Consider the following 23,869-nt stretch of genomic DNA (forward strand, 5'->3'; position numbering starts at 1 on the left):
TTGATATGAAACTCACAGAAAACGCTATATCCTCAAATATCTCATTCATTCCACTTTGAAATCTTTTTTATAAGCTGCATGAACTGTGCATATTCATGAAGGGCAAGAAACAGTTTTAGACACTCCTTTTGCAAGTTCTCCATTTTGAAATGCAGAATTTATTTGGGATCTTAGCATAAACCAGGATTAAATAATACAATATTAACATGCTGTTTCACATCAAATGGAAGTTCTTTGTAAAAATATGGTCCTCAGCTTTGCAAGTGTCCTGATAGGCAGGCTCTGCTACTGGCATCTGGCACTCCTAATATATGAGCAGCTGGGGGATTTGAATTTGGAGATTTCACTTTCTGAGTCATGGCTCTATTATTTCTCTACACCAGGAAAAGAATGCAGGACTTCCTCTTGAGAAACCACAGCTCCCTTGCTGAGTTCATTCTTTTAGGATTCTCTAGTAACACAGAGATAAATGTTATTCTGTTCAGTGTCTTCCTTTTCCTCTATCTCATCACCCTTTCTGGCAATGGGCTCATTTTCACCTTGATACGCATGGACTCCCGCCTCCACACACCCATGTATTTTTTTCTTAGTGTCCTCTCCATTCTGGATATGGGCTATGTCACCACCACGGTGCCCCAGATGCTGGTGCATCTGGTTTGCAAGAAAAAGACCATTTCCTACGTTGGATGTGTGGCCCAAATGTATATCTTCCTGATGCTAGGAATTACTGAGTCTTGGCTTTTTGCAATCATGGCTTATGACAGGTATGTGGCCATTTGCCATCCCCTCAGGTATAAAGTCATCATGAGCCCTTTGCTGTGTGGGTCAATGGTAGCCTTCTGTGGATTCTGGGGTATTAGTTGTGCCCTAATATACACTGTCTCTGCTATGGTTCTTCCCTATTGTGGACCTAATGAGATAAATCACTTCTTCTGTGAAGTACCTGCAGTCTTGAAGTTGGCCTGTGCAGACACATCTCTCAATGACCAGGTGGACTTCATCTTGGGCTTCATCCTTCTGTTGGTCCCACTTTCCCTCATCGTCATTGTCTACATCAATATATTTACTGCCGTCTTGAGAATCCGCTCATCCCAAGGGCGACTCAAGGCCTTTTCCACCTGTGCCTCCCACATTACTGTGGTCACGATGTTCTCTGTTCCATGCATGGTCATGTACATGAGACCCGGCTCTGAGGCTTCCCCAGAAGAGGACAAGAAGCTGGCTCTGTTCTACAATGTCATCTCTGCCTTCCTCAACCCCATCATCTACAGCCTTAGGAACAAAGATGTGAAGGGGGCCTTCCTCAAAGCGACAGGCTGGGGTAATGCACCAGCAAGAAGTCAAAGAAGCATGGGCACCAGCAGCAAACCCAGGACACGGCCTACATGACTTCTCCATCCAAATGCTTTTCAACATCAAATGGGCACACATGATATATTAATGCGTTAGATTCGGTGAGATTAAGCATGAGGCCATCCAGAGGGCTGTGGCCATGGGTGTGCCTCAAATACAAAGACAGCAGACAGTGGACTCCATGAAGGCAAGTCTCATATATGCATCTTTTTCTTTTGTTTGGCCATGCCCATGGCATGCAGAAGTATCCAGGTCAGGGATCAAACCCATGCCACAGCAGCAACAATGCCGGATCCTTAACCTGCTGAGCCACCAGGGAATTCCAGTGTTCACCTTTCTTATTACTACATGAATGTGGTCCTGAATGCCTGAGCTCAAGACTCATGAAATAAGTTTAAGTTGATGGGTACAAGGTGACTTCTAGATTTTCAGATCAATGACCCAGTTATAGCTTAATCAGTAGTTGATAAGTTCTGAAAGAAAAGCAATTTAAGAAAAACCAATACTGATCATATGAAACAGAGTTCCAGAAGTAATACAGGTCAGTTTTCCCTTAGTACTATTAGGAGAGGATGAATTTAGGGCACAAAACCCCTCATGTCACTAAAGAAGGGAGCGCTGTTTTTGTGAAGAGATATTTGTAGGGGGGAATAGAATCTCCTAGTAATTGGATGAAAATCTCCTCCCACCAAGACTTTCATAATGCATTTTTGACTTTACTGGAGTACTCTGACATACAATCAACTGTAGGTATTTAAAGCATAATTTGATGAGTTCTGTAATATCTGTGAAACTATCACCATAATTAGGATCATTATAAACCTCATCCCTGATCTTTGCAATTCCTCTGTATTGGTCATTGATTGCTGTGTAACAAATTACCCTCCCCCCCCAAATGCTGTGTCTTAAAACATTTACTTTTTGCAGTTTCTGTGGGTCAGGTATTTGAATGATGTTGAGCTGGCTCCTCTGGATTAGGGGCTATTATAGGACTGCAGTAAGGTAACCACTGGAGCCAAGACTCAACTGGGGAAGGATCTACTTCCCCAGGATTCAGGATTGCCAGGATTCGGTTCCTGTTAGGCTGTTGGACTGAAGTTCTCACTTCCTTCCTGACTGTTGTATATGCATCCGTCAGTTCCTTCCATGAGGTCTTCTCCTTAGAGCAGCTTGTCATGTGGCAGTTGGCTTCATCAGCATGAGCAAGCAAGAGCAAGAGAGAGATTGTGAGCAGAGAGGAAGCCAGGGTCTTTTGTAACCTAATATTGAACGTGAGTTCCCATCACTTTGAGGGTATTCATGAGAAGTGAACTATTAGGTTCAGGCCAAATTCAAGGGGAGAGGATTACCTTGGGTGTGAATACCAGAATACGGGGTCATCGGTTCATACGAAGCTTCTCCCTTGTGAATTAGACTCTTGCTACTCAAGGAGGGGTCTGCTAGTATCACCAGCCTCATCGGGGAGTTCTTAGGAAGTGCGGAATCTTGGCACTCCTACTCTAAAATCAAAATTTCGTTTGAAAAGCTTCTTCAGATGATTCCTACGCACTTTTAAGTTTGAGAACAATGATTTAGCCAGTACTGCAAGGACATGCTAAATAATATTAAAAAATTTAAAAATTAAGCTCAGGAGTGAATAAAGCTTAAAAAAACAAAACAAAAAACCCAAGAGGAGAAACCTGGACTTTCCTGACACAGTCTGGCTCCAGGGCTTCAAGAGATACCACATTCTCTTGTCTCTGTGACTTCATTGGTCATCTGTAGTGAGTCAGCTATCTGGCACTTTCTGTAATTATCTTGAGAAAAACCTGAATTCGGCTCTGGCCTCCTTATTTGTAAGCTCTAACTTAGTTTTGTCGAGGAGAATAAAAAAGAGAACCACATAGTTATCCGAACTGGCAGCAAGGAAAAGGGAATAGAGCACTAATATTTTACTGTCTTGTCTCAAAGAAAAGTAACTCTTTTAAATCCTCATTTTCCTGCCGTCTACCATCCATTGCTTTGCTCTCCTCTGGATGCAATTTCTTAGAAAAAGTTGTCCATGCAGTTTCTGATTTCTGTCCTACAGTTTTCTCTGAAACTCACCAGTCAGGTTTCACTCTGATTAACACACTAACACTTCCTTCACCACGACCTTGTGCGGAGGTGGTGATGACCTTCCTGCTGTTAACTGCAGTGGTCACTGCTCAGTCCTTGGTGCAGGGACCACAAGCGGTGTTTGGCGTGCTTGACCGCTCTTTCTTCCTTCCAACACTGACTTCACTTACTTTCAAAACTATATACTCACGGAGTTCCCTTCATGGCTCAGTGGTTAATGAGAAGTTATATGTCCAATATATTTCAATAAAAATACATTTCAAAAACATTCTCTAAAAAGAAGAAAAGGACTTCAAGCACCCAGAGCCTGTGGAGTGCAGGCTTGAAGCACCCATCCAGATGAGGTACGGCCAAGGGTAATCCTACGGAACGGCTGTCAGGAGAAGAAAATCATGGTCACCAGCCTAGATCTTAAGTTGAGCCATAGAAGGTAATACGTGTTGCTCAATCATATCAGAAACAAAAGTCCCTCCCCACATTTGGAATTTAAAAAAATTACTTCTCCAAATCAACTTATTTGCAAAACAGAAACAGACTCACAGGTCTCAAAATCAAATTTATGGTTGCTAAAAGGCGAATGTGAGGGGAAGGGATAAATTAGGAGTTTGGATTAATGCAGACATACTACTGTATATAAAACAGATAGCAAGGAGCTACTGTATAGCATGGAGAAATATACTCAATAGTCTGTAATAACCTGTACAACCCGATTCACTTTGCTGTATACCTGAAATTAACACAACATTGTAAATTAACTGTACTCAATAAAATTTAATAAGCAATGCTAAAGAACCCTACTTCTCAAAAATTCCTGGGTTAAAGAGAAAACCCTAATGAAAAACACATAATAAAGATGTTTTGGCATAATGGTGGCTGGATTGTGGTATGGTCAACTTGGTTTATGTTTTTTTTTCCCATGGTTGGATAAGGTCCAGTTCTTAAAATAACTCCGTTATGCCTAAAATAATCGCTACTTGGTAAAGATGGGAGCTTTCCTGGTAGCCTGCTGCTGAGCATGAGTCCCTCTGAGACTGAGTTGAAATATGCTTTTCTGGCTTTTCTGCTTTCAGGTGGCTTACTTTCTGTTGGACCACTTGTTCAAACTGAGCTGTTAAAACCTAGAATGTGAACGTGGTTGACTGCATAGAAATAAATACTTTTTTCTAAGGTGCTCTGACCACTGCCTGGACTTTGGGAAAGTCCTGGCTGCCATATAACAAGGCCTAGACTGATTACTATTACTTGGTAATAGTTGGTTGTGTGAAAGATGAATGTGCTTTTTAGGTCAATCTGTATTTCCGCCAGCAATAGATGAAAATTCATGTTTTGTTGTATTCTGGCCACCTCTGACTCTGTTGTTTAAAAGCTCTTTGGCAGTTTCTAAATGTGGAAAAGTGGTATCGCCTTGATATTTTAATTTGCATTACTTTGGTGCCTACTGTGGTCTGATTTTATCATCTATTTATTGATTATTTGGATTTTTGTTCTTTTTTGGCCACACCCAGGGCATGCAGAAGTTCCCCGGCCTGGGATCAAACGTATGGCCCTAAGCCGCTGCAGTGACAATGCCAGGTCCTTAACCCACTGAGCCACAGCGGAACTCCTTTATTTGGATTTTTAACAATGAACTGTTCATATCTGTTGCCAATTTTCTGGAGTGTTTGTATTTTTCTTACCAATTTGTAAGAGCCCTTTATGTGTTAATGATTTTATTCACATCTGTAAATGTGTTGCAATTATATGCCCTGTGTTTTGCCTGTCATTTGCCTTTAACTTTGCTTCGTTATTTAGGTAACACTCTGGCTCCTGATGGTGGGGTGGCACAGGACCTTTGGGGACACTGTGAACCTGCACCCTTGGCATGGGCTCTAGCCTCTCATGGAGGGCACAGACGCTCATGCTCTATTTTTTTGGCCAGCCTGGCGGATTTTTTTGTTTTTTGTTGTTTTTTGCAAGGAGTTTCTTAGGCAGGGTACACATCAGGAAGGAGTTGGGAAAGAAGAGCCCAAAGAGGCTGCATGTCAGCTTATGGGACGCGCCTCTAGAACCTCATGGGAATTGCTGTGTTGGGTACTGAAGTTCTGTGGCAGCAAGCAGTCAGTAAATACTGGTGATGCCCTGTAACATAACCTGCAGATTGGTAAAGCCTGGGAGAAAACAATTCACATTTGTAAAGATGCTATGAGAAATAAACAGTTTCGGGGAAGGTCCCTCTAAGCAAGAGGAAACAGGGAAAAATCCTTCTCTTTGAATTTCTAATCCCTTTCTCTTAGAGAGTCTCTGGGCTCTCTAAATTTTGTATCTGGGGGTAACATTTTATCCACCCTCTCCTCTCTAATTTCCCGCACTCTTAAGTGGACAGAGTCTTTTTTTCTTGAGATCACCCAAGAGAGGCTGTAGTTTTCAAAAATGGACTTTATTAGAAACAAGGGAAAAAGGGAAATCAAGAGATATAAAAACACAAAAGAACAGAAAAATGGTCATAAAACAAAATGTTTCCCCTTTCTAAGGTAACTTCATAGATGAGTAGAGAAGGGTTCACTTCTTCCTTCTCAAATCTCTTCTTCAACTTAAGATTTTCCACTTTACAGTTTCTGAGTTTCTCCTTCCACTCTCCCCACCCCAACATCCCCACCCCTGCCCGCCATAGGCACTTCCACAGCCCAGGAGGATCATGGCTGATTAAGGATTGATAATTCATGCAGGAGTAATAAAAATTAAAACTGACATTTGATAGGGTTCCCTTGCGGTGCACTGGGTTAAGGATCCAGCTTTGTCAGTGCGGCAGCTTGGGTTGTTGCTCTGGTGCAGATTCGATCCCTTCCCCAGGAACTTCCACATGCTGCAGATGCAGACACAAAATAAAAAACAAAAAAAACCCCCCCACAACCCCCCCAAAACACACCCTGATTACATGTTAAAAGATTACTATATGCCAAGCTCTGTACTAGGCTGTTTCCATGTATCATCTCATTTAATCATTACAATTACCCTGTGAGGAAAAGATACAAACCTTAGAGTAGTTAAATGACCTGCAAGCATTCACTTTCCTAGGAATTGATAAAACCGTCTCTTATCTTGGTCTGTCTGGCACTAGCGTCTGGGCTCTTGACCCCTGTGTGGGACCTTCACTATCATCTTTGTCTCAAAGCACTCCGCCACAGCACTGCTGATGTCCAAGCATCCTGACCTCTCCCACCGGGTCCGGGCGAAGAGCTGGTCTTATGCAGTCAGTCTCTTCCAGGTCTCATGGAGGAGTCCTCAAGGAGTTGGTGAGTGTGAGTCCTGCCTTGTACGGCTCCCCAGATTTTCATCTTTAAAGAGTCATTCTGGGGCCTTGCCTTGTCCTGTCAGTTTGAGGAAAGCCCTTTTCACATCCTTGTTCCTCAGACTGTAGACGACAGGGTTGAGGAAGGCTGTGGCAATGTTATAGAAAAGGGCCATTTTCTTGCCACTGTTCGACAGGGAGTCAGAGCCAGGGCTCATGTACATGACGACGCACGGAGCCGCAAACATGGTGACCACTGCGATGTGGGAGGTACAGGTGGAGAAGGCCTTGAGCCGCCCTTGGGCTGAGCGGATCTTCATGATGGTGGCAAAGATGTTGGCATAGACGATGGCAACCAGGGAGAGGGGGACCACAATGACATTGAAGCCCGTGAGGAAGTCCACCAAGTCATTGAGGGAGGTGTCTGCACAAGCCAGCTTCAGGACCGCAGGCACCTCACAAAAGTAATGGTCAATTTCATTAGGGCCACAATAGGGCAGGCGCATGGCAAAGAAGGTATAGGACAGGCCACCCACCACACCATACGCTGCACAGATGCCCACCATGAGGAGGCACACCCAGCGGCTCATGATGACCTTATAGCGGAGAGGGTGGCAGATGGCCAAGTACCTGTCCACGGACATGATGGAGAAAAGCCAGGACTCGGTAACCCCAAAGAGGAGGAAGAGGTACATCTGGGCCACACATCTGGCAAAGGAGATGGCTCTCTTCCTGCTGAGAATGTGCACGAGCATCTGGGGCACGGTCGTGGTGGTGTAGCAGACGTCTAGCATGGAGAGGACGCTGATGAAGAAGTACATGGGCGTGTGGAGGTGTGAGTCCTGGTGGATGAGGGTGATTAGGAGGCTGTTGCTCACAAGGATAAGCAGGTAAAAGACTAGAAAGAAGACGAAGAGCAGAGGGTCGGTCCTGGGGTCGGAGGCAAAGCCCAGCAGGATGAATTCCGTCACGATGGACTGGTTGAGTTCCTGCATTGCGATCTGCCTGTTCAGAGAGTTTGGGGGATATGCAATTTATTGGGTTTCTGTGCCAGGGAATTTTCACGCATGTCTCATTCATGTTTCCTAACGGGAAGTTTGGGTTAGCAGATGGGCACTCCTAGATACGTCCCCACAGTAGTTTGAGTGGTGTTGAGGTTTGCTTCGGGATTTAGTTGACGGTCATTGCGATGAAAGGGTGAAGACCAAGTCAGGGAAGTGTTGTAGGCTGTGTTCTGTTTCTCCTTTTCCTGAGACAGCCTTTTTAAAAAAATTATTATTATTCATCCATTTTTCTGTTTTTTTATGGGACAACAGAAGTTACTTTATTGGTGTTCATTAATTATGTCATTGATTCAACACATTTTTTAACCAAATGATTAGTATTTGTTATAAATCAGAGGGGTCATGAAGAGCTAGAGATAATATCAGTAGAAAAAGCGATTTCACGTAGTCTCCTAGGATAAATTCTATGAGAGAAATTGAGCTCCAGTCCTTCTATTCTGCCATCTTAATCCCGTCTCTGGTACCAGGATAAATTCTAAATACTTTAAAGAGTGGAGTTCCCTGGTGGCCTAGAGGGTTAAGGGTCTGGCATTGTCACTGCTCTGGTGCAGGTCCAGACCCTGGCCCAGGAACTTCCATGTGTCATGGGCATGGCCAAAAAAATATGTTAAAGAATTAAATAAGAAAAATAAAACTGTAAAGCCACCTAGGAGAAAATGAATGGGTGAGTATTTTATGGTGGAACAGAGACATGCCTTTGAGTTCATTCCAAGTCCTTCAGCATTCTAGTGTTGACCCTTTTCCCTCTAATGAGCAAGTAAATCAAGACAGCTCCTTAGCTGAGCTGCTCTGTGTTTCCCCAGTATTTCTGAGGGTTTCTTGTGCATCCTTGGTCACTTTGCTCTAAAATCCCTTCCCTGAACGCTTGATCCCATTGTTACCTCCCTTGTGTAGGTACTGACCTCTTCAGTATCCATCCCTTTTCTCTTCCTCCTTGACCCTCACCAACACAAGGATGCTATTCGTAAGACTTTCCTGAAGGTATGGGTAAAATGAAGATGACTTACAATGCAGGGCAGAACAGAAAACTATTTAAAAGTTGAACGTTTAATATCACAAAGTCCCTAAGGTATCTCGGCAGCCCCTCTCTGGTCTCCTGCCAGCTATCATGGGACTAGAGTCTCGTCTCCTTCCTGGAACCGCCTCCCATCTCCTCTTGTTTCCTTGCTCTGGGATGCCTTACTCCTGTCACCTGGGCAGCCAGCTACAAACTCCAGTTCCTCTGACTCAGTGCTTTCTAACTTCACTCAGCATCAGAATCACCAGGAGAGCTTGTCATATGCTACTATGCCTCACATCCTGAGTTTTGATTCAGAAGTTCTGGGGGGGAGCCTGAGAATTTGGGCTGCACTTTGAACTTTTGAACAATTGAACTTTCTAAATTTTCTACAATAGACATGAATACCTTTTGTAATACGGAATAAAGTTCAAGTGAAGACAGAATTTGTAGGGGCTGGCTTCTCCATTCAAACTAATTAGGTAAAGGGTGGATATGAGAGAGGAAGATCAGAAATGGAGACGGATACATCGGACCTAGAAAAGGCCAGGGGAGAGTGGAAGGAAGGCTTCTCCCGTTGTCCCCTGTCTCCTTCACCGGCCAGTACTTGGGAATCAGCTTATGGAGTTTAATGCAAGCGCATTTATTGGTTGAGGTTAAAGCGTTTGGTTAGGAGATAGGTCCTGAAAGATGGAGATCCTTGAACACGGTCTCTGGTTATGAGAGGCTTCCCAGTTCTCACCTCCAGCTTGGACCTGCAGCGGGAGGCAGAGGAAGCAGAGGTGATGGGGGTCACAGGCCTCTGGCTCCCCCACAATTCCTTGCCCTTGGTGAATTTGTGACTTTGTCCAGAGTGGCGTTTGGGACTGGTTTCTACCCTTACCTTCCTTGGCCGGCTTGCTGTGTGTTTTAAGGACCAGTTTCTTGGATTCTCTGAATTTCAGCTTCTGACTCTGCCACAGCCAGGTTTGATGATGACCTGTTAGCAATGAGAAGGGAGAACTTGATTGTGCGATTGTAAGGTCCTGGTAGAGATGAGCTTCTGGTCCCCAAATTGCCTGGGAGTGGAGCTAGGAGTGCCAGCCTTGTTAGGATATAATAGATTTCAGAGAAAATTGGTTTTCTTTTTCACCTTGGGCCTTATATTTATCTCCCCCTCACATATCTACTCTCTACAGCATAGGCTAGAAGATAAATGTCTCAAGAGAGTTTTGAATTTTCACTTTTGTCATTTACTGCCGTGACTCTGAGCAGGTAATCGTTTCTTATCTGTTAAAAGAAAAGAAAAGAAGAAAAGGAGGTTGATTGCAGTAATATATAATTCTGTCAAGTTTTGAAGATATCTGTTTTCTCTTCCCTTCCCCTTTCTCCAGCCCCCCCCCCACACATACCCTCCCCCAGATCAGCACAGACTTGCATGGGGCTAAGAATGACCCAGAAAAACAGATAAAACCAGAAAGCAACAAATGCAGAGAGAATGATGGATAAAGACAGAGAGCTCCCAGAAGGGAGGGAGAGGCCCAAACACAAGTAGAAAGGAGGCAGAGAGAAGCACAGAGAACTAGAATCTGGGGGGCACAGACGAGGAGAGAGTGCAATTGACATGAACAGGAGGAGAAGGAGGGGGCTCAGAAAGAGAAAGAATTTGGGAAAATGTTTCTTTTTCTCTTTGTGTAAGAAGAGAACAAAAGACTGGAGACCCAATGGTAGAGTCAGAGGGACAAAATGAGGTGAAGATCCAAAAGGAGAACGAGGCCAGGAGACCAAGGAGAAGCCAGGAGGGAATGTGCTGGGAAGCTGGACGAGTGAGGGCTGTGAGAAAGAGGCAGGGCTGAGCAGCAAAGAGCTGGAAGAGAGCAGAAAGAGAAAGAGAGAGACAGAGGGAGTCCAACGGGGCAGGTGGCGAGAGGCAGGGGCAAGCCAGTCTCCAGGAGAGAGAGAAAGAACTGGAAGAGGGGCCAAGAGCAGGACGATGGGGTGACTTCGGACAAGGGAGAGCCGGACAGGGGTGGAGGCTGAGGGAGCAGGAAGGTGAGGGAGATTCACTGAGAGTGGAGGGGGGGTGGTGGGAACCAGATTCAAGGGGAGACCCAGAGAAACACTGCAAGAGGAAGAGCCTTGTGAGTCAGTGAGGCCGCAAAGGAGAAGAGAAGAGAAGGCAAAGGAGAAGAGGAGAGAAGCAGGGGTGACTGGAGAGGGACTGTGCTGCAGGCAGATTCAGAGGTAGCATGAGCCACATGCAGAGCGAAAGAGGGAAAGGAAGGCACAGAGTGAGCTGAAGACCCAGTCAGAGAACATCAGATCCATAGACTCAGAGAGACAACTGGAGACATGGGACAAAAACTCTGGAGGCAGAGAAACACAGAGACAGCAAGAAGAAACAGCAGCAGCAGGAGACAGATCAAGAGGGATGGAAAGTAAGAAAGAGAAAGAGAGGCAGAAACAGATAAAAACAGACTCAAAGACAGAAAGGTGTGGATGGATACGGAGAGAGAAAAAAGCAGAGCCAAGCACCCATATACACACCCACACAGACATGAGCAATGAAACAGAGGTGAGCAGGAACTGTGAACTAGGCTGGGCACCTACACAGAGCTCCGTCAAAGGCTGGGCATGGGGAGTAGCCAGCCACCAGGCTTGCTCCCTGGAATGGTTGGGGGCACTGCTGTCTTGAGCTTATAACCTTGCAGGGAAGAGGGTTGTGGGCACAGTTCCCTCCGACTCAGGGGGCCACTCCTGTGTGGCGCAAGGTCCCAGGGCTCTAGCCAAGACTGTTCCTGTAACTGCTTTTCTGCCAGGGAAGAATCACCAGGCTACTACTCAGAATCATCAGTCTCTAAGGATGCTCAGGCCAGGCTCTTCTGGAGGCCCAGGTTGGGCTGGGAGAATGTAAGGCTCAGCCGGGAACAGGAGTGTGGATGCCGGGGAGGGGGCATGTCCTGGGACTCAGGCAGGACCCCAAGGGAAGGTCTTTTCTCAGCTGCTCCTCCTTCCCCAGGGAAAAAATGAGGCACTGTGGGAGGTCTGGGGTGATGAAGTCCATGAACTTGTCCTCTCCTCCTGCCAGTGGCATCCCCAGGGCTGTTTCATTCATTAGAAACTGTAGGCATCAATAATGAAAGATCAAGGAGTTTCTATCGTGGCACAGCAGAACTGAATCCAACTAGGAAACATGAGTTTGTGGGTTTGATCTCTGGCCTCGCTTAGTGGGTTAAGGATCTGGCGTTGCCATGAGCTGTGTTGTAGGTCGAAGACCGGCTCATATCTGGCATTGCTGTGCTCTGGTGTAGGCTGGTGGCTACAGCTCTAATTAGATCCCTAGCCTGGGAACCTCCATAACCTCCATATGCCAAGGGTGCAGCCCTAAAAGGCAAAAAAAAAAAAAAAAAAAGAAAGATCTGAAAGAAAAATTAGGGCAGCAATCACATTTTCCATCACATCAAAAAGAATAAAATACCTAAGACAATCTACCTAAAGGGGCAAAAGAACTATACTCTGAAAACTAAAAGGTGCTGATGAAAGAAGTTGAAGATGACCAAACAGATGGAAAGATATGCCATGTTCTTGGATTGGAAGAATCAATATTTTCAAAATGGCTACACTACCCAAGGCAATGTGCAGATTCAATGCAATCCCTATCAAACTACCAATGGCATTTTTCACAGAATTTGAACAAAAACTTTTAAAATTTGTATGGAAACATAAAGACCCTGAATAGCAAAAGCAATCTTGAGAAAGAAAAATGGAGCTGGAGGAATCAGGCTCCCTGGGCTCAGACTATACTACAAAGCTACAGTCATCAAAATAGTAAGGTGCTGGCACAAAACCAGAAATATAGATCAATGGAATAGGGTAGAAAGCCCAGAAATAAACCCACACACCTATGGGCAATTAATCTTTGATGAAGGAGGTAAGAATATACACTGGAAAAAAAGACAGTCTCGTCAACAAATGGTGCTGGGAAAACTGGACAGCTACATGTAAAAGAATGAAATTAGAACATTCTTTTAACACCATACACAAAAAAACCCTCAAAATATATTAAAGACCTAAACCATAAGTCTGGATAATATAAAAATCTTAGAGGAAAATGTAGGCAGGTCACTCTTTGACATAAATTGCAACAATATTTTTTTATGATCTCTCTCCTAGAGCAATGATAATAAAAACAAAAATAAAAAAATAGGACCTAATTAAACTTAAAAGTTTTTGTATGGCAAAGGAAATCTTAAAAAAAATGAAAAGAAAACCCACAGAATGGAAGAAAATCTGCAAAGAAAGCAACTGACAAGAGACTAATCTCCAAAATATGCAAACAACACATGCAACTCAGTATCAAAAAAACCGAACAACACAATCAAAAAATGGGCAGGAAATCTAAAGAGACACTTCTCCAAAGAAGACATATAGAGGGCCAAAAAGCACATGAAAAGATGCTCAACACCACTAATTATTAGAAAGATGCAAATCAAAACTACCATGAAGCATCACTTCACAAAAAGCCTACAAACAGTACATGCTGGAGAGGGTGTAGTGAGAAGAAACTCTCCTACACTGTTCATGGGAATGTAAATCGGTACAGTCGCTATGGAAAACAGTAGGAAGGTTCCTCAGAAAACTTAAGCATGATCTAGCAATCCCACTCCTAGGCATATATCCACAGAAAAACATAACTCAAAAACATACATGCACCCCAATGTTCATTGCAGCACTATCTACAATAGCTAAGAATGGAAGCAACCTATGTCCAGCCACAGAAGAATGGCTAAGGAAGATGTGGTACAGATATATAGTGGAATATTACTCAGCCATAAAAGAAATGAAATAAGGCCATTTCCAGTAACATGGATGAACCTAGAGATTCTCATACGAAGTGGAGTTAAGTCAGAGAGAGAAAGACAAAGAGCATATGATGTCACTTATATGTGAAATCTTAAAAAATGATACAAATGAACTTATTTACAAAACCGAAACAAACTCACAGACTTTGAAAACAAATTTCTGGTTATCAAAGGGGAAAGGTGGGAGAGAGAGGTGGATTGGGAGCCTGGGATTGGCAGATGCACACCGTTGGACATGGACTGGATGGTCAGTGGGGACCTGCTGTGTGGCACTGGGAACTCTGCCTAATATTCTGTGATAACCTATATGGGAATGGGTATGTGTATATGTGGAACTGAATCACGGTGCTGTGCAGCAGAAATTATCACAACATTGTCAATCAACTATAGTTCAGCAAAGCTGAGAAAAAGGCACTGCAGGCAACGTGTCCAGGGCCCTGGAGCTTTCAGACATGTCTGCAGACAGAGATGTGGAAAAGATTATTGGCTCAAAACTAGGGACCCCACCGAATAAAAATTAGTGAATAGTTAAATGACTATTAACGATACCATTTTATCAGTTCGTCAGTGGTGACTCAATAACTCTTACATAGTCTCATCAGAAGTGATGTATTAATTACATTTGCTGTGGGATATGGTACACTTTAATATGTATCTTATAAAGAAGGGTGCCCATGGAGGTCTGAAACTGCCCAGAGGCCTCTTGGGGCTTAGGTGGGTTCTGTCGTTTCAGATCACTTGGAGAGACGCTTTTCTCACGCAGGCTCCCACTGTGGCCTCTCCCATGCAAGGACTATAGCACCAAGGGGGTAACAGAAGGAACATGTATCCTACAATTTGGAGAGTGAGGCAGCAGCGAAGACTTCGTTCTCCTTTGATATCTCTGGCCAAAGAGTAGGGAGGAGTTCAGTCTTGCCTGGAGGGCTAAAGAAGCTTCAGGCTCCATCCTTTCTGAGCATAATAAGGTCACCTGCCCACAGACAGTCCTTGTGGGCAGGATTTAACATTTGGCACTTGGCCCAATATTTCCCCACAGGAGCCAGACTGTGACTTGGGCTGGAAGTCAGGAGCGGTACAGGGAAGAGGCTGATGAGAGCTGAGCCCAAGAGCCTGGCTTCTGGGACAGGTGGGCTCCCTAGGCTGGGCCAGCCGGCTCATTCTAGCCTGCCTCCCTGCACGATAGGGTGGTGGGAAGCCAGGGCCAGGCCCTAGAGCGTTACTGTGCCCTGCATTCCCCGGATGATGTCCCTTCCTTGTCCCCTTACTGGTCACTCCTTTGGCCACACTGAGGGCTGAGCTCTTCCTCCTGGGTGATGGTCACTCTCTCCTGCTCCCCACTATCCTGATTCTGGCTCCAGCATGGAGTCCATTGCAGCACTAACTAGGACCTGGAGGCCTCTTCCTTCACTCGAGGGGAGCTCAGGGTTTGGTGGTGTCCAGGCCCAGCTAAATCTGGCTTTGGCCCCCTCTGAGACCCTCAGGGCTGCAGGCCTTTGCCTGCTCCACAGGGAAGCCCCCACCCCAAGGGCCTCCTCATACCTCTGGAGGTCTGTTTCTTTTCCAGCACTCCCCTGGCCCAGCCTGGAATGCCTTCTCCCTGGCTGCCCGCCCCAAGCAACCAGGGTTTCCAGGTCTGTGATCCCCTATCTTCCTTCTCAAGGGGCAGGGCCTGATTTCAGCAACAGGCTCACTGGCCAATAAGCATCTGCTTAGCTGATACAGCCATCGTTCTGTCTCTCTAGCCTGCAGCTCTTTGCTCCTACCTTGCTCCAGACCCTTCACTGGTTCCCATGTGCCGAAGTTAGTCTCAGCTCCTCTGTTCCGCTGCCAAAGCCCTTCCGTGCTGAAGCTTGTTCACCTCCCTGGTCTCCCCTCTTGCAGCTCAGCGAAATCTTTGACATATGTTCATTTAAGAGAAACCATAAGGAAAAGACTCATAAACTCATGAATATTCTATTCATTAAAAGATTATTGTAGTCTATTCATCCAAAAAGTGAAAGGATTACTTTTTAGCAGTGAAAACAAATCAACGTGGAAAAATGCTAAAAACTATATTGAGTGAATAAATCAAGTTATGGAAGAATACATACAGTGTAATTAAATTTAAAAATTATAGAACGAGATAATAAGTCATTTAAGAGCTATAGTATTTTCCTTAAAATATGAATAAAAGTGGAATTCCCGCTGTGGCGCAGTAGGTTAAGGATCCAGTGTTGCTGCAGCTGTGGTAGAGGCTGCAGCTGTGGCTTGGATTCAGTCCCTGGCCCAGGAACTTCCATATGCTGTGGGTGTGGCCAAAAAAATTTAATAAAAGCAATTAAAAAATTTTAGATGCTGCAATGTTAACTGCAGTTACCTCCAAGTCTAAGGTAATGGGTGTTTTTTGCATCTGTTATAAAATTTTAAGAACAAACATACACTGCTCTTGCAATAAAGCAAACAAGTAATAAACTGACAGAAGAGATCGTCAGTGCATACAGCAGACAAAGAATAGTATCCAAAATATACAATAAGCTGCAAATTAGGAAAAGGTATGTAACATCTCATACGCACTGTGCATGTACTATTTGTTTTCCATTATGATAAATGCTTTACATATATCATCTCATTTAATCCTTCCAACAACCCTCTGAGGTCTACAGTATTTTCTTCCCGTTAAAAGATGAGGAATTTGAGACTCAGAGAAGTTAGGTACCTTGCCCGGCATCACTGAGTTAGTAAATCTGAGGTTAGAACCTAGAAGTCTACCTCCAGGGCTGACTTCATCACGCAATGGTACCAACAATCTTCGGAAAAGATGTTAAATTCACTAGTCACCAGAGAATTATAAATTAACAGTAAACTTGAACACTTTCTATCGATGAGAGAGGAACTTCAGAATGGTTACGACAGATAACATGAGCAAGTGTTGATGAGAACGGAAGGTATAGACTGGTATGACTACTTGGAAAAATAGCTTAGGAGGATCTAGTACGTTTGAAAGTTCTTGGATTCTAACATCTGCCAAACTCACTGCTATGCGTAAATACTAATATATATGAAGGAATGTCCAAAGACATTTGTTGCAGAATTGTTTAAATAGTGAAAAATCGGAAATAAACAAATGTTCAATATCCAGAATTGGATAAATGAGATGTGGTACATAAAAGACCTGTTAAAGACGGTGAGTTGGGCCTATAACCATCAAACAGATAGATGTCAGAGACCTAATGTGTTAACAAATACCATGACACCACTATAAAAGTTTAATTTCATACAAAAACAAGTCTATGTATTACTTATGGATACAATTGTATGGAAGCAAAAGCTTAAAAACATACTGAATAGATTTCAGTTTAATGGTAGTGACTGATTCAGAGCAGTTGGAAATATTCAAAGAACACTTTAACTTTATCTGTAATTATATTTTCCTTTTTTAAAAAAGGGGAAAAAGATGCAAACTAAATATGACAAAATATTAATGTGCTTATTTTGGGTGTGAGAAAATGGGGTCTTTTTAATGTTCTTTTTCTTTTTTTGAATGGCTGTGCCTGCGACGTATGCAAGTTCCCAGGCCAAGGACTGAATCTGGGCTGTGGCTGTGACTTACGCTGCAGCTGTGGCAATGCCAGATCTTTTAACCCACTGCACCACAGCAGGAACTCCTCTTTGTTATACTCTCTTCTGTCATTTCTTTCTGTGCATCTCTGACTGACGCTCTTGTTATATAGATATACGTAGAGAAATGCAGAGAGATATATACACATGTTTTTAATGAAATATGTACTTTCTCAAAAGTGAGACTTGAAATGTAAAACCAGGTAAGAGTTAATTTCGCAAGCTGAGTTCGGACCAGGTTATTAGCCATATTGTTACACAGACGCATCTAAAATAATTCTAGCTTAGATTTCGTAGTACCAAGTGTAAAGCAATGTTGATATTACTTGTGAGTGCAAGTCAGGCAGTAAAGCAAGACTGTTTCTGCATAATCTGTCTACTGTTTATGTCATCTTCACCCCTAGTCCTTTATGCTGTAGAAAATATGTGTGTGTGTTAAACATTTGGCTCTGATTATATTGAATTGACATAAAATTCCAGAGATGAGAGAACCCAGGAAAAACAAAAAAGCAATAGCTTTGAACCATAAGGACATAGTTATTGTGAAAGAAATCCTTTGCCTTCAGTACTCAACTGAGTCGTTGGGTGGTGGCAGCTGAAGATTTTCCAATCAATGAGAAGATTTTCAGTGTAGGGGTGGCTTCACCCTTTCTGGGTAGCTCACAGCCTCAGAAAGGCTCAGATTGGTCAGAACCAATATACATGTATGATACCACATGAGCCCCATCAAGTCTGCTCATGATTTTGACAACTCTGAAACATGCTGGGTCATGGAGCTGTCCCTCTGTCACCAAGTACTTTCAGAAAGGCCCTCTTTACACGCTTGTTCCGGAGACTGTAGATGATGGGGTTGAGGAAGGCAGAGACAACATTGTAGAAAAGGGCTAGCTTCTTGTCCCTCTCTGGGTCATACCAGGAGCCTGGCCTCATGTACATGACCATGGCTGGCCCATAGAACATGGTGACCACCGTGATGTGGGAAGCACACGTGGAGAAGGACTTGAGTCTCCCCTGGGATGAACGGATTCTTAAGATGGAGGCAAAGATGCAGATGTAAGAGGCCAGGATGCAGGAGAGTGGGACCAAAAGCAGGATGAAACCCAGGATGAAGTCCAACCGGTCATTGAGGGATGTGTCTGCGCAGGCCAGCTTCAGGACAGCAGGGACCTCACAGAAGAAGTGGTTTATCTTGTAGGGGCCACAATAGGGCAGACGCATGGTGAAGACAGTGTAGATCAGGGCCCCAGCTATGCCGATGGAACAACAGGCTGTGACCATCTTGACACAAATGGGACCGCTCAAGAGGAGGGTATAGCGGAGGGGGAAGCAAATGGCTATATACCTGTCATAGGCCATAGCAGCATAGAGGACACACTCAGCAATGCCTAGGACCAGGAATATGAACATCTGGGCCACACAAGCTCCCCAGGAGATGGTCCTCCTCGGATACACCAGGTTAACCAACATCTGGGGCACAGTGGTGGAGACATAGCTCACGTCCACCAAGGAGAGGGTACTGAGAAGGAAGTACATGGGTGTGTGGAGGCGTGCATCCAAGTAGGTCAGGGCGACGATGAGCCCGTTGCCCACAAGTGTGATGAGGTAGAGAAGGAGGAAAAAAGTGAACAGAGCCATTCTGACCTGAGACTCAGTGGAGAAGCCAAGGAGGATGAACTCGGACACAGAGCTGCGGTTCTCCTTGCTGAGGCTCTGCATGGTGACCTGCCTATTCAGGAGGCACTGTTGTCACACTTCCAGGCATCTAGGTTCCAGGGTACAAGGCTGAAAACAAGACTTCAAGCAAACAAGGTCTTATTCCAGCAAGAAGAACGTGGAGGTCTGGGGACGGAGAAGTTATCTGAGGCTAAGAGCAAAAGAGGATGGGATGACATTTTTGTGCTGAGCTTTAGGGATGAAGAAGAAAAGTGATCCAGATCAGGAAAGTTTATGAAGGGAGGCTCAGAGTCTTGGACGTTGAGAGGAGACACATTCAAGAGACAAGCGTTGTCTGGATGATGGAGATAATAATATGAGAGAAAGAAATATGTGTGTGTGTGTGTATGACTGGATCACTATGCTGTATAGCAGAAATGGACACAAAACTGTAAATGACCTATAATAAAAAATAAATATATACAAAAAATTAAAATTGAACTCATGACAAACAGAGAGAGAGAGAGGGAGGGAGACAAGGACTGGTTAGCAGTGTAAGTGGCAAACCCTGAAGCCAGGACGATGAGGGCTGAGAATGAGGAGGTGCCTCCATCCTCCTTCGTACTAATCCACACCCCAGACCTGGACTTTCTCAGTAGCCTCTTACTGGCCTGCCTTCCTGGTCCACCCGCCAGCAGATACCATGTCATCTCTCATGCCCATTCTCATGCCTCTTTAGAATATAACTTGAGACCTTTCCCATCCGGTTCTAACCACTTTTCAAGTCTGTGTGATGTGTCATGACCTCAGTGAGAGTTCTGAGCCATGATGCTAACAGCTTGGCCACCAAAAGATCCTAGTCTGGGCAGCCGGGGTGCCCTTTCTCTCTGACCCACAGATCTCCCAAACTACGTTTCTCAGTATCTACCATAAACGCCATGCAAATCTCTACCACTCTTCCCCAGAACTGTTCATGTGTTGGAGTATCTCCCATAATCCTTTCTACTTCTCCATATCTCACCAACCTTCAAAGCCCAGCTTGGGTTTTGCCCTCCTTACCAAGCCAGTCTATTCTTGTGGGTTTTGTGTACCGTCTTCCCACCAGGCTGTAGGCAGAGGCTATGTCTGTTAGCTCTGTCTCTCCACAGTGTCTAGTTGGGACCAGAAGATTTCTTTCAGAGCCCTGCTCTAGTACCAGTTTTCTCTGCTTAGAGAGCAGATTCTGCTCTGCCTTCCTCCAAGCTGATGAGTGGCAGTTCGAGGCTTGAATCTGGAGTCACTGGCTGCATAGCCTGCCAGATGCTTAACCACTATTTGCTACTGTCCTTTGCAAAGACACTCATGAAGAATGATTACGTCAATCCCTCTCACTCAGAAAATTCCGTATTCACATCTGCTCTCCTTTCTCCACTCGCCAACCCTTCCTTGTCCCTTCCCAGCCTCTGTCTTCTGCTAGAGAAGAAGAAAGAGGATCCCTAGTAAGAGGTCCATCAGGGAGCCCAAGGACGTATTCTGGGTATAGGGGTGGGATGTGCTCCTGAGGGGAACTTTGCAAGCCTGGAAACGGCCCTGGTGGTGCACTGGAAGTTCTGCTCCTGCTCAGTGAGGGCAGGTGCCCCCCTCTCCTCCGCCAGGTCATAGGGTAGAAAAGAGAAGAGAGGGGTTCCCTTGCCCATTCTTGATGGTACCCCGGGAAGGAAATTCCCCCACCCCTCACTCAGCCCCACCTACAAATGACCAGCATCCTGTTTTCAAAGCCTCCTTCACTCCTGTGGCAGCATCAGCCTGGTTTCTCTTGGTCTCATGCAGTACAGTAGAAAGCAATTCTCCCCTCTTCTTTGCAAGGTGGCCCTACTAGAGCCATCTGTGCCTCTCTTAAGTTTGTCAGTTGTAGAGCAGCCCTGGGGGGAGAGGCTTCCTGCTTCTGCTTGCAGACCCAGGAGACCTTTTTGCATCAGAATGGGGTTGGAGAGTAGACTTCCATTCCCCCCAAAGCCCTAAAAATCCCATGTCCATGCTGGTAAGTGCAGCACAGAGCCCCTGGGCAGGATGGAGGGCACAGACAGAAAGCTTAATTCCTCCAAGACATTTTGGGCTCAACCCCTAGAGCTAGTGAGCTGGGCATCCTTCTGCAGTTTCCATTTGGGGACTGAAATTCCTTCCTACTGGGAATTAGAGGAGGGAGGAGTCTTATGGCTGAGTGGCCATATCCTGTGTGACTCAGTGATGATATAATAAGATGTGCTTTGTTTCCTTCTGAAGAACTTTAGTTTGCATTTTATATCCTTAAGCATCTTATCCAAGGCCACTTTTCTGGCAGAGATAAAACTAAGGCTTGGATATAGATAATATAAATGCTGCTAATATTTATTAGTGTCCTTGTAACTACCATTTATTGAAACCTACTATTACTCAAGGCCATACACCTCATTGTAGTATAACTGTTACCAAACCTATTACTGTAGTAACAACCACCTGCTATTGAACACTTATTCTTATCACCGGGTGTTACACATAGCATAATTAATCCTCACAAGGTTGGTAAGCCATTTGATAGCTCAGGAGGCCCAAATAGTTGGAGGAAATTAAGTGGCTTGTTCACATTACACAGGAAATAAATTGAAGAGTCTGAATTTGAACCTGGATCTAGATTTCAAGTAATTCTACTGCAGCTTTTCTTTTCTTTTCTTTTCTTTTCATCTTTTTAGGTCCTCACCCATGACATACGGAGGTTCCTAGGCTAGGGGTCAAATCAGAGTTGTAGCCACTGGCCTGTACCACAGCCACAGCAATGCCAGATCCGAGCCACACTGGCAAACTACACCACAGCTCGCGGCAATACCAGATCCTTAACCCACTGAGCGAGGCCAAGGATTGAACCTGCGTCTTCTTGGATGTTAGATTTGTTTCCGCTGAGCCATGATGGGAACTCCTACTGCAGCATTTCTATGTCCAGAGTGCAATACTATTTTACAGGGTGTATGTAGTCAAATTTTAGAATATCTGAATGGTTAAGTGTAGGAGCCAGGTGGTCAAAGGCCAAGACAGATGCACACTCTTCCTTTGGACCCACTTAAAGGACATGTTTCCCAACAAGGTACATCTTGGGTCCTTTTGGAATTCTAGGCGAGAAAGGCAGCAGACGCACATGGCCTAATTAAGTGCTGTAGGGCTCACTGGAAAGGAGTCTGTCTCATGAATGGAAATCACTGACCAACTATGAGAGATGGTCCAGCCATGCAAGGTAGAATTCAAATCCTGAAGGATGTGGTGATGAAGGTCAAATTCAGGGCAAGGTGAAGTCCAGCTTGGGCCCTGGGGGACTTAAGGCCAATGGAGAATACTTTTACCTTGGTAGAGGTCAGCGATGAAGAATCCAGATCAAGTGATACTTAGAGGTCAAAGGGTGTTTGTCTGCAGGAGCATGGCCTGAGCCACTGGATGGGAACTGAGCACAGAGCTGGTTGAGTCCTGGTAACTGTGAGGAGTCCCAGAAAGAGCACATCATCTTAAAGGACAGGCAAAACCAAAGATGTCCTGTGGCATAACTAGAATTTGAAGTTGGACAAGCCAGTGGTCAAGCAGGACTGGATGCTCAAAGCAAAGGACTGGACTGCTTAGGTCCCCAGAGATGTAGCACATTCATCCAGGCAACGCAGAGTTTTAGAGCTGACTAGTATAAGCTACAGCACTTGGTCCCAACTGTGGGGAGATTTTAGGACAGCCAAAGATAGGATTGGGTCGGGTGATCTCGTATTCCAGTTTTCATGGAACTGTTATGGTTTATGCCTATTGCAGATCACTCAACTCCTGTAATTCTTTAAAACACTCTCTTTCACTCTCGAAATGTGTCTAAGTTTGGACATTGTTTGGTTTCCTAGATTAGGAGACTGTGAGCCCGGTCATTACCTGATCTGGGGTAGGCTTACTCAGGACACATGCAGTAAATGTTGTACAGTATAGTCGTAGATCTTTAAAACAATTTTTAATTGAGGTAAATAATTATAAAATTTATGTGGAACCGCGAAAGACCCTGGATTGCCAAAGTAATCTTGGGTTTGGGGAAAGAAAAAGAAAAAAACTGGAAGTCTCACACTTTCTGGCTTCACGTTATACCACAAAGTGACAGTCATCAAAACAGCCTGGTGCTGGCACGAAAACAGACACACAGATCAATGCAGCAGAATAGAAAGCCCAGAAATAAACCCACATACCTATAGTCAATAAATTTATGACAAAGGAGGCAAGAATGTATAATGAACAAAAGACAGTCTTCAGTAAATGGTTCTGGGAAAACTAGACAGCTACGTGTACAAGAATGAGACTAGAACATTTCACACCACACACTAAATAAACTCAAGATGGATTAAAGACCTACATGCAAGACATGCTGTAACAGAAGACGCGGACTCAGTGGTTTAAATAACAAATACTTATTTCTCACAGTTCTCAAGGCTGGAGGTTTGAGATTGGGGTAAGATGCTTATTGTATAATGTTGAGTTTTCAAAAGGCAGAATACTTAATACATTAGGATTTGCTGCAAAATCCAGGAAGCCCAGCTAACAGTGGTCTAGATATGCAGGAGTTAATTTTTGTTGTTGCCCAGAATTTCTAGAATCTTATCTAGAAAAACAGATTTGTTTTTATCCCAACAGAAAAGCAGTTAATGTTTTTGAACATTTTTCCATATCCCCGGTACTGTCAAAGTGCTCTACCCGCCTTAAGACATTTAATCTTCATAAACATAGCGTATTGCACCTTCCTGCCTGAATTAGCCTTAGGCATTTACAATTCCTCTGCAGGAGTTAATTTTTTCACAAGAAGTCCTGAGGTAAGCAGCTATTTGTATTAGTTCATGATGGATAATGTTTGTGGAAGGACCCCTGTGATTCTCTGAGCCTTTTCCTGTGGTGTCAAGATGGCTTGTTCTTTTGCAAACAAGACATTTGTATTCAGGCTGAGAGAAAGTGGAGTTAAGGGAAACGGACCTCCCTTAAC

General features: G+C 44.4%; 3 protein-coding genes across 3 annotated transcripts; 1 reads left to right on the forward strand and 2 right to left on the reverse strand.

Annotated features, from left to right (window-relative positions):
• Positions 1 to 357: 357 nt before the first annotated feature.
• On the forward strand, positions 358 to 1,389 carry LOC100521802 (olfactory receptor 2A12-like). The gene has a single exon (XM_003128089.4). It carries the CDS (start codon positions 358 to 360, stop codon positions 1,387 to 1,389), a length of 1,032 nt encoding a protein of 343 aa, XP_003128137.4.
• Positions 1,390 to 6,774: 5,385 nt separating this feature from the next.
• Positions 6,775 to 7,713, reverse strand: LOC100521977 (olfactory receptor 2D2-like). The gene has a single exon (XM_003128090.2). The coding sequence runs from the start codon at positions 7,711 to 7,713 to the stop codon at positions 6,775 to 6,777; it is 939 nt and encodes a 312-aa protein (XP_003128138.2).
• Positions 7,714 to 17,985: 10,272 nt separating this feature from the next.
• On the reverse strand, positions 17,986 to 18,933 carry LOC100522147 (olfactory receptor 2A12-like). Its single transcript, XM_003128091.3, has one exon. It carries the CDS (start codon positions 18,931 to 18,933, stop codon positions 17,986 to 17,988), a length of 948 nt encoding a protein of 315 aa, XP_003128139.1.
• Between the last annotated feature and the right edge of the window lie 4,936 nt (positions 18,934 to 23,869).

Source organism: Sus scrofa, chromosome 6 (assembly GCF_054392235.1).
Source record: "Sus scrofa isolate SSC_HxYL_T2T_F1_AM1 chromosome 6, Sscrofa_HxYL_maternal_Yorkshire_Landrace_v2.0, whole genome shotgun sequence".
Taxonomy (NCBI): Eukaryota; Metazoa; Chordata; class Mammalia; order Artiodactyla; family Suidae; genus Sus; species Sus scrofa.